Source organism: Coenobita brevimanus, chromosome 23 (assembly GCF_032717465.1).
Source record: "Coenobita brevimanus isolate Jiangsu-jjx chromosome 23, ASM3271746v2, whole genome shotgun sequence".
In the NCBI taxonomy this organism is placed as follows: Eukaryota; Metazoa; Arthropoda; class Malacostraca; order Decapoda; family Coenobitidae; genus Coenobita; species Coenobita brevimanus.
In genome coordinates this window covers 1,666,333-1,677,246 of record NC_136976.1, presented here as the reverse complement: position 1 = coordinate 1,677,246, position 10,914 = coordinate 1,666,333, and the positions used below count along the sequence as shown (strand labels likewise).

At 39.7% G+C, this 10,914-nt stretch overlaps 1 protein-coding gene across 1 annotated transcript; it reads right to left on the bottom strand.

The window, feature by feature from the left end:
• Positions 1–740: 740 nt before the first annotated feature.
• Positions 741–8,464, bottom strand: Rab21 (RAS oncogene family member Rab21). The gene is made up of 4 exons (XM_080267100.1): positions 8,235–8,464; positions 5,826–5,993; positions 4,921–5,039; positions 741–2,679 (listed from the first exon to the last, which is right to left on the bottom strand). Exons 1-4 carry the CDS (start codon positions 8,373–8,375, stop codon positions 2,460–2,462), a joined length of 648 nt encoding a protein of 215 aa, XP_080123226.1. The 5' UTR covers positions 8,376–8,464; the 3' UTR covers positions 741–2,459.
• Positions 8,465–10,914: the final 2,450 nt, after the last annotated feature.

Here is a 10,914-nt window from a genome sequence, read left to right as displayed (position 1 = left end):
AACAATCCCTCAATATTTGCACTGACATGGGTGGCATTGGGTACATTTAAACAGGTGGATTTATTTAGGGTTGGATTCTGTTGGCTTAGGAGGTTTTCCAGCACATGATTCCTTATCCCCTTTAGCCTGACCACAATACATCACTTCTATTCCATTCTTTTTGCCACTAGACCATTTGTTGAAGCATTAACCCTGGGAAGGCACTACCATGAGAGTGAAGTGTGGCTGACAGCTTGGTAACTAGCCACACAATCATCACTCTTAGGCAGGAGACATTCAGCCACAAGTCAAGTCACTCAACGACCCTCCTAAGTGACTGTACACCGAGTCGAAGTCCAAGCTGAACTCTCATAATGGTTGCAAATTTATTACACATCTCAGATTTCTTTTTCCCCAACAACTTCCAACAACTGCTGTCAAGTAATTAGCTGGTTCTGGTGCCTGTTTTGATTTCCAGTCCATGGGAAACATCAATCATATCATGGCCACCCCCAATACAGGGACTCCTTAAGAGGAAACATGGCATCATTTTAATATTAGATTAGATCAGCATTCAACTTATGGAGGGATTAATGAAGGCTTTATCTAATCCCTCCTGTTCAAGAAGTCTGTGCTTAAGGTAAATCAAATTGTTAGATGGCTTGAATAGGGTACAATCTGAATTACTTTACGCACAGACTTCTTGAACAGGAGGGATTAGGTAAAGCCTTCATTAATCCCTCCATAAGTTGAATGCTGATCTAATCTAATATAAAACTGATGTCATGTTTCGTCTTAAGGGGTTGGCCATGGTATCTTATGGCTGATGTAGGTTGAATGGCTGATTGTAGTTTGAATACTTCACCTCACTACCCTCTTGTTACATTCTCTGTGTCTCTTTCACACTAACACAGCTAGTGTGCATAAATAACATACAAGGGAATATGAAGGTGGTGTATGTATTAATAAACAGTCAAGAAGGGCAGCTGGGAAGCCTCCTTATCCAGCAAGAATCTGGGGCTTAGTTTTTACCACCACAAAACAGAGGCAAACAAAACATAACCTTAACTTAAATTCCTTTCTTCTTCATATCACAGAGTGGTACCAATGCCACAGTAATAAATAAAGCAAGAGAGAGAGAGACAATAAAGGAGGAACACGGAAATCCGAGAGGCACAAAATCAAGAGGGTACAATCAGAGAATTCAATATGACTGGAGTACAATACATATGATACAACTATATATAAAGTACCTGCAGGTTATCATTACACCAAACATGCTTGCAGCTTGAGTTTATACAGATATATTTCATTGTATACTATAAAGTGTTGCGTAATATGAAAAACCGCACTACTACTACTCCTGTATCTGAGGTAACAAATAATTACTGTAGTTATAAAATGTTCTCAACCCCTTGGATAGTAGTAACATCTTTTATACTCATCTTTGCTACAGCTGGATTGTTGCTTCTCACTTACGAGAGATGTTTTGAACTGGATGGGATAGACACAGCTTTAAATAACTCCTTCACTACATGTCTCCATCTATCCCTCCCTCATCCAATCCTTCTTTGCCGCATCAGGAGCCCAGGACCAAGCTACTCTGTCCTGACATCTAAGGCAAGGGTGAAGTTTCCTCCACTGTAAATAAACTAATCCAAATGTAGCAAAAATAACTGAATATATTTCCTCACCAAACTGGAAGGGTTGATGATAACTGTATGTATTTCTTCATCATATTCTAGAGTACTAAAGCATATAAAACTCTATGGATCTGGCACCTGTTCCTTGCTAAGTGATTTATTACAAAATACTGTAAAAGGTTTTTCCAACTTTCCAAATACGCAATACAAAATACAGAGTAGTACCTCCCCCAACACTCTGTACTTGGAGTAATCGCTAGGACAAGTATTTATGTGTGTAGTTAAATCCTCAAACTATATGTACATGTGTGTACCATTGCTAAATCCTCGTTATATGCCAGAGATGTGTTCCAGAATATCGCAAGTTTTTCCACACAACTGATACAGTACAAACTCCCAAACCTGAACATCAGATTTCCAATATATTTTTCATGCTACTGAGAAGTGCTGATATAATTATGTCCTTGGTCATTCAATGCATATGGTATTAGAAAAAGTTCTGTAGAATGTATATGAGCTGTTGATAAATTTCTAATAAAAAGTACTTCATTGCATTTACTGTTCACATCACTCAATTAATGATTTTCACACAGTTATAATGATTCCACTCTCCAAAATATTCCATTTTCCATAATGCCTTTGGAATCAGGCATTACAGAATTCAGGGTTTGTACTGGATTTACTTACTTGTGAACTGGGGGAACTGGCCATTCAGCTTTATAGGTAGTAGTGGAGCTCTAGTAAGGCAATTCTTCTTTTATTTACTATGGATCTAAGAGTAAAAAGGGAGAGTCTGAAAATGCGACATACAGCGAGGACTTGTTGTATAAAATTGCATTAGGAGCAGCACGAAGATTTGTGGGGATTGGCAGGAGTCTGGTCGTCAACAATCTGCAGGTTGCGGCTGTTTGGCCGGGTTAGGGTGTTGATGCGCTGTTGGTCGTTGGTCGTGGCGGTGTCTAGCATCCTCCGACTGAGCTCCAGAAACAATTCCTCCACTCCCTTGTTCTGTTTGGCCGACGTTTCGAAATGGAAAGCACCAACTTCTTTTGCATATCTGATGAAAAAAATAAGAACATCGTCATCAACACACAAAATGTACAGTCTGTACATGAAGATTATTATACAAATATTACCAATTGTCATCAACACACAACTTCTTTTGCATATCTGATGAAAAAAAAACACTATCATCAACACAACTTCTTTTGCATATCTGATGGAAAAAAAAAAACACTATCATCAACACAACTTCTTTTGCATATCTGATGGAAAAAAAAAACACTGTCATCAACACACAAAATATACAGTGTGTAAATGAAGACCCAACATTTCTTTATAATGTAAAAATGAAAGAACTCATGGATGAGAGCTAGCAGAACTTCTCTTAAAATAAAAGCCAAATTCAGGATGCATTTATTCCAAGATGCCTAGACATTTAAAATGGCTGGAGGTCACACACTGTGGGAAAAACAAACTGAGGAAGACAGTTCCAAAGCTGACCATTTGCATACAAAACAGAGCGAGTAATGGTTAACTCGTGTGTGTGTGTGTGTGTGTTTTTGTTTTATTTAGCTAGTGTTAGGTACCCTGGTGTGCCATATAAGTATCCAGTAATGAGTTCGCCTGATAAATTTTCCACCTCAACTTTCACTCCCCTACATCCATAATCAAAATATATACAATGCTATGGTTTGTGATGATGAACTTATCAATGTAGAGGTTTATCAAGGGAATATGCTAAATCTTACTTATACAATGTGTCTTCAATCCGTATTCAACATAAAAAAGATCCTGGATGATTTCTGGAAACAGTTTGCTGGTACAGAATTTCAGCATTTTTCTCAATGGTATAATGTGTAGTTAGTAAATATTTTTTCTTCAAATTATGGATCATGGAAACAGAGCACAGGTACCCACATATACAGCATTGGAAGTCAGGTATAATTATTCCCTTGTACAAAGGAAAAGGGGAAAAAGAAGTGTGTGGTAATCATAGGGGCATTTGTCTTCTTAGTATAATAGGAAAAGTGTATGGTAGGATACTTATTGACAGAGTTAGAGAAAGAACAGGGAGGCTTTAGGAAGGGAAGAGGTTGTGTAGATCAGATATTCATTCTCAGATCTTTAGTGGAAAAGTTTCTAGAGAAGGGAAAGAAGTTGTATGCGGCTTTCATGGATTTGGAGAAAGCATATGACAGGGTGGATAGACTAGGACTGTGGAAAGTGTTAAGAATATATGGAGTAGATGGGAAGTTGTTGAATGCTGTGAAGAGTATGTACGATGGTGCGAAGGCTGCAGTGCGTGTGGATGGTGAACTAAGTGAATTTTTCTCTTTGAAAGTTGGGTTGAAACAGGGATGTGTAATGTCTCCATGGTTGTTCAATCTGTACATGGATGGGGTAATAAAAGAGGTACAAGGTAGGGTAGTGGATGTTGGAGTGGCCCTGGTGAGAGAGGATAGTGTTTGAAAACTCCCTGTACTGTTGTTTGCAGATGATACTGTGTTGTTGAGTGAAGACGAAGGGGAGCTGCAAGGCTTGGTGGATGAGTTTGAGAGAGTGTGTAAGAAACAGAATCTAAAGGTGAATGTAGGGAAGAGTAAAGTGATGGTCTTTGAGAGAGGTGAAGTCAGTGAATGTACAGCGAGGTTGGATGGTGAGGAATTGGAAAATGTGAGTACGTTTAAGTACTTGGGTAGTGTGATGAGTAAGGATGGAGGTTTGGAGGGTGAAGTGCTTGAAAGGGTACAGCAGGGAAGAAAGGTTGCTGGTTCTTTGAAAGCAGTGATAAGAAACAGGGAAGTGAGCATGGAAGTGAAAAAGTTACTACATGACAGTATTGTAATACCAACTCTAACGTACAGAAGTGAAGCTTGGACGTTGTTGGAAGGACACAAGTCAAAAGTGAGAGCCGTGGAAATGAGTTATTTAAGAGGAGCCTGTGGAGTCACATGGAGAGACAGGCTGACGAATGAGGATATAAAGGAGCGTTGTGGTGTTGATGTGGATGTGATAGGAAGCGTTATGAGGAACACACTGAGGTGGTTTGGCCATGTGGAGAGGATGGAGGGTGAAAGACTGACGAAGAGAGTGTATGTGAGTGAGGTGGAGGGGGAAAGAGGGAGGGGGAGGCCGAGGATGAGATGGAGAGGTATATGAGAGAGGGGGGTGTGAGTTGGGAACAGGGGAGTGAAATGGCGGGGGACAGGGCGACTTGGAGGCGATTTGTTTGTGGCCACCCCAAACGGGATTGAGGCGTCTGGCAATAGATAGATAGATAGATAGAACTACTTACTCTTCGGCTTCTTCCAGCGAAACATGTCTATCCTTCTCTAAATCAATCTTGTTTCCAGCTATGACAAGACAAATGTCATTTCCCAACATTCTTCGAAGTTCACGGACCCAATTCTTGACCTATGTGAATAAAAAAAAATAAGTATTAATGTTATTAATTCAAGTACCATCCTAACAATTCATAACACCACCAAAAATCAAAGCATATAGGTTTGCTTTTGACAGATACAATAAATGTTGTTACTGATATGATATTTCAAGACCGTGGTAGAGGGAAATGTGGTATGCTCCCTCAATATGGCTGGATATGGCAATGTTATGAGAAAGCAAAGGAAAAGCCGAGGAAGGAAAAACAAAGGACAGAAACAGATTAAGTAGACATTATCTAGGGTGGTGCACACTGTAGGAATTCCAGTCCTAATTTAACATGCTGATCTGATGCTGATGGCTGATATCAAATATGGTGCAGTGGAGGAAGGGTATGCAGTCTAGGAGTTTGAGGGTAAATATGAAATAGAAAATGGGCTAAGGTTAGGTTGAGAAGTCGCTCACTGGGGGTAAAGGGTCATTGGTCTTGTAAAGGGATTAGTAATAATTCTAGTCTGCACATACTCTATATATAAAATATAAATATGAAAGTTTGCAGAACTTAACCAATTACATCGGTGTGCCTCATGCACACACCCATTATGTGACCAGACTGTAACACCTACGCACTCACACTTCAAATTTTTCAACAGATTCTCGTACTCTGCATCTTTCATTAACATCTTTATTGTATCGCCTACTTTTTTATCCTGTCAGACTAAAAACATCAAACATGCAGTACGGCAATGAATGTCCTTCACTCCAAATCGCTCTACCATGGTTACTCTGAAGAATAACGGATCCAGGGAAATACGTTACCTTTTGAAACGAGTCTTCATCAGTTACATCATAGACCAGAACTGCTCCATGGGATTCTCTGTAGTAAATGGGTCCCAGTGCATGAAATCGCTCCTGTCCAGCTGTATCCCATATTGCCAAGTTGACTCTCTTACCACTAATATTAACTCGCTTAGTTAAAAAGGAAGCCTGCAAAGGAGTTACTGAAATAAGTATGAGGTAATGGGGTGTTTTTTCTTTTTAGCATAAGATCTTCAGTTCAGGTTATTCATACAACAATATGTTGTTCTTTCGGGTATGTGGGTGAGGGAACTCCAAACAAGAGATGATCATGACAAAAATGCCTCTACTTCAACCTCACATACCTCTCTAACACTCCTCTTGTTCGTCCTCCTTTTTTACCAGTATACTGCTTCACTCTTCTTCCTCCTCTCCCCTCAATATAACGCTCCACTCTTCTTCCTCTCTCCCCAATATACTGCTCCACTCTTCCTCTACACTCCTCAATATACTGCTCCACTCTTCCTCCTCTCCCCTTAATATACTGCTCCACTCTTCCTCCTCTCTCCCCAATATACTGCTCCACTCTTCCTCCTCTCCCCTCAATATACTGCTCCACTCTTCCTCCACACTCCTCAATATACTGCTCCACTCTTCCTCCTCTCTCCTCAATATACTGCTCCACTCTTCCTCCTCTCCCCTTAATATACTGCTCCACTCTTCCTCCACACTCCTCAATATACTGCTCCACTCTTCCTCCTCTCCCCTCAATATACTGCTCCACTCTTCCTCCTCTCCCCTCAATATACCGCTCCACTCTTTTTTCTCCTCTCTCCTCAATATACCGCTCCACTCTTCCTCCTCTCCCCTTAATATACTACTCCACTCTTTTTTCTCCTCTCCCCTCAATACAGTATACTGCTCCACTCTTCTTCCCTTCCACATAAAATCTGGCACTAGTAACATTATCCTTGAGTTTGCTTTTATAAACATTTTTATTTTTTTTTGCCACATACATTCTTTATACGTCCATACCATCCAAGTGTATTCCTATTCATTCATTCAGTAATTATAGATCTCACTTGTACTGCCCTTTCTTCCATCCCTTACTACCCACAAATCTTTTTATTTATTGCCAGACGCCATAATCCCAGAAGGGGTGGCCATTTGACTTTGAGTTATTTGTTTTATGGGGAGGGACACTAACCCTCCACCAACCCACTTATTGACACGTAGGGAGCACGTATGGTTTGGTTATATGGTTACCACCCGGCGTTGTAAATGATTTCTTGGCTTACAGGAAACCATTTGGCTTGTCACTCAATGAAAAGCCACCTGTAAAGGAAAGAAAAGTAATAAGAAGTGACAGGAAAGATGGGAGAAATAGGAAGAGAGGAGGGTAGGCACAGAAAAAGAATGATAAAGGCTAAAGAAGAAGTAGGCAGCCCTACAACAAGTGAGTGGATGACGGTCGCCACCACCTACCACAAACTATATATTATTTACAACTTTCTCAGGTGTTCCGAGAAAGGTGTTAGTCATAATAAACAAAATTAATGTACCCAAACTGAAGGGATATTACCGAGACTAAATATTTCTAAAACCCAGGGATGTCTTATCAAATCTGAGTAAATCTATCTGGCATTAACTAGAATAATAATAATAATAATTAAAAAAAGTACCAGGCTGTTGGGTTGACATAAGGGATTTAATAGCAGTTAAATGTATGTTGCTGAAAAATGAGAGTTGGGAGGAAATTAATCTGCTATCCCCCTTGTAAAAAATGGATAGAAAATGGGAAGACCAAGGATGAGATTGGAGGGATGGGGTGTTGAGGTATGAGAGAAGGTGTGTGTGTGTGTGTGTGTGTGTGTGTTGCTGGGAGGGTAGCCAAGTAGCAGAGGATAGGGTAATGCATGAGATTAATTTGTGTATAAGACAGTTACGTCCCCCTTAACCTCCCGCAATTGAAATCACTCGGCAGATTAAGCCCCAAATGGACTACTACTTAAACCCTGAACAGCTCACATCTTCCTTCTGTGTATACCATGGCCTTTCACAGCAATCATGGCTTTAAACTTTACCAACCCTGTACCCAGATTAAAAACTGATACTTGAATATGAGCTACAGTTTTCATCTCAGGATCTTATGTTAACCTATCCAAAATGCTATATGTAACTGATTCTGTGAGGATCTTTTCTATATTATCTCCCTCTCTCTGAAAGCCCTACTCACCATCAGGCCATACGACTCCATACTACTATTTATGAAAACATATTGCAAAGAAAATGGGTGCAACTACTACCGTACAAGGAAAAAAAAAAAAAAGAGGAAAGGGGAAGTCAATGTGGTCCAAGGTTATTCTGCGGCCATAACCCTTTCTCAGTAGCTACTGTGGCCAAACTCGTTGCTGCAGCATGACTCTGTACCTGTAACGTTGTAATATGTCTGTCATTAAATTTATCTTCGACGTATCGCAGAACCAGGCTGGTCTTGCCCACACACCCCTCCCCCAGCAGAACGATCTTGAAATTGTAGCTCCTGGGTCCTCCTCCCGCTGGTGACGTCATCCTCTTGAGGTAGTTCACACTGGTTTAATATGTCGTTTAGGAAGAACTTATGAAAGACTAGAGCGATAAATGGGGTACCCTCCTCCTACTCTCACTGTAAACACAAGTCCCATGACATCACATCAAATCAAATGACAGTCTCTCGTATTTTTGACAGTTCTTCAAAAAAAATTGCACTGCTTAACAGTTAGTTCTGCACACCTTCAACAGTGTTTTAATAATACTGAAACTAACTAAAACTAAAGATACTATTATTTTAAAGATTTCTTTTAATAAAAACTACGTTTTTTTACGCGTGCTGAATGTCATTTAAGAATATTCTGCAAGAACATGATTGTAGTAACTGTCATTCTTCATCATAATCTTCTCTTTTTTGTAAAATAAACTTCATACGTTCATTGGCATTTGCGTAAAACTCAAAGAAAACTTTCCTCCTACATAAGCTCAAACTTGGCAACATTGCAGCAATGACGAAATCAGTGGTACACAAATATAAACACTGAATTACAGCAGATTTTGAACTCACATTCCCATCATACTAAGTTTTAATATAAGTAGGTTGTTTGTTGACTTCAGATACAGACATGACACAGTATAAATAAAAATATATGCGTGAGTTTTGAGTTTGGCGTGTTCTGCGCACACTTCCTGCGCATCGATCCAGGACTCGCCGTGACAGGAGGAGTGTGGTAAGTGAATCCCTCATCTTTTGTATGAAATGTCAAACAAATACCTAATATTTTCCGATTTCACGCCGCGAAAAGTTGTCTGAATTTAGTTGCTACGCATTGGACCGGCTGTCAAGAGCTGTAACTCAGGAAGTTTTGGATATGATGCATATTTTATCGGCCTGCTGTGCCACGCTCTGTTCATCTGACCCTGTAAATAGTTTTCTGAGCATTTTCTGCTCTCCGTATTAGGAACAAAACAGTGTGTGACAGATTAATATGAGTAAATGCGTAGGTTTTAAAGGAATGATGTTTTTCAATGCATTACATGATGTTGCAGGTGTATACGAACAGTATATAACAAAGACTTCAGACTTCCTGTAGAGTGTTTGGTTTGAATGACCTCGCTTTGCGTAACCTCAAGATTTGCATGACACCGATTATTTGTGAAGTTGAAAATAAATCACTTTCAAATCATTGTTCCTAAGAGTTTATGGAACTTTTTTATGTATATATTTCTTGTGTTTTGCCATGTACCTAGCGTTTTTCACCTGCGTTCTTTGTTAGCCGATTATGTACCTATGCAGATAATTATCTGATATTTTGAAAGGTTTTTTTTACATTATATATTATATTGAGTGAGTTATTCCCAGAGGTGCTGGAGTTAAGTCAGTGCATTATAGTCTTTCTTTGTTCTTGAATGATTGTTAGCATCTTTCTGTACGTGTGTCAAATAAGATTATTATATAGGACCAGGCTCTCCAACTGCTTATTAAGAGTCAGTAGGAATAATCATGAATGACGAGTAATAAAAGATATTTCCTATGATCAAGTGAAGATCAGTTAGTGGGTGTTGGTTGACTGGTAGGTGTTAGTCAGTTGGGGGGGAGGGTGAGGTGATAATTACTTTATGACAGTGCCAATAACTGGCTAGAGAATTGAAAGGCAGGGTTATAGATATCTGAGATTCCGAGAGAGTTGCAGGGAGCTGTTGGTCCAGTTACCAGAATGTGTTGAGTAGCTTTAACCTACATGATTTATATACAGTATATATATATATATATATATATATATATATATATATATATATATATATATATGTGTGTGTAGATTGGCTTGGGAAGAGGGAAGGGTTCCAGAGGACTGGAAATCAGGTATAATTGTTCCTCTGTACAAAGGAAAAGGGGAGAGAGAAGTATGTGGTAACCATAGGGGTATTTGCCTTCTTAGTGTGACTGGTAAAATATATGGTAGAATACTCATTGATAGGGTTAGGCATATGACAGAGGAGCTAGTTGGAGAAGAACAAGGGGGATTTAGGAAGGGAAAAGGGTGTGTAGATCAGATATTTGTTCTAAGATGTTTAGTGGAGAAGTATCTAGAGAAGGGAAGGAAAGTGTATGCTGCCTTCATGGACTTGGAGAAAGCTTATGACAGAATAGATAGGAAAGGTATGTGGAAGGTACTAAGAATATATGGAGTGGAGGGGAACTTGTTGAGTGCTGTGAAGAGTATGTACGAGGGAGCTAGGGCTACGGTGCGAGTGGATGGTGAGCGGAGTGAGTTCTTTGATCTCAATGTGGGACTGAAACAGGGGTGTGTAATGTCTCCATGGCTGTTTAATATATATATGGATGGGGTCGTAAAGGAGGTACAAGGTAGGGCAGTGGATGTGGGGGTGCCCCTAATGAATGAGGGTGAGATTTGGAAGCTTCCGGTGTTGCTGTTTGCTGATGATACAGTATTGTTGAGTGAAGATGAATGGGAGTTGCAAGGTTTGGTGAATGAATTTGGGACAGTGTGTAGGAGGAGGAAGCTGAAAGTTAATGTAAACAAAAGTAAAGTTATGGTGTTTGAGAGGAATGAAGTCA

What these genes read in the sequence shown, in the direction of transcription:
- Rab21 (XM_080267100.1), bottom strand. Translation starts at nt 8,375, where the DNA reads ATGACGTCACCAGCGGGAGGAGGACCCAGGAGCTACAATTTCAAGATC. An exon ending in ATGAAGACTCGTTTCAAAAG is followed by an intron (nt 5,040 to 5,825) that starts GTAACGTATTTC and finishes TTATTCACATAG; the next exon opens with GTCAAGAATTGGGTCCGTGA. An exon ending in TCGCTGGAAGAAGCCGAAGA is followed by an intron (nt 2,680 to 4,920) that starts GTAAGTAGTTCT and finishes TTTTTTCATCAG; the next exon opens with ATATGCAAAAGAAGTTGGTG.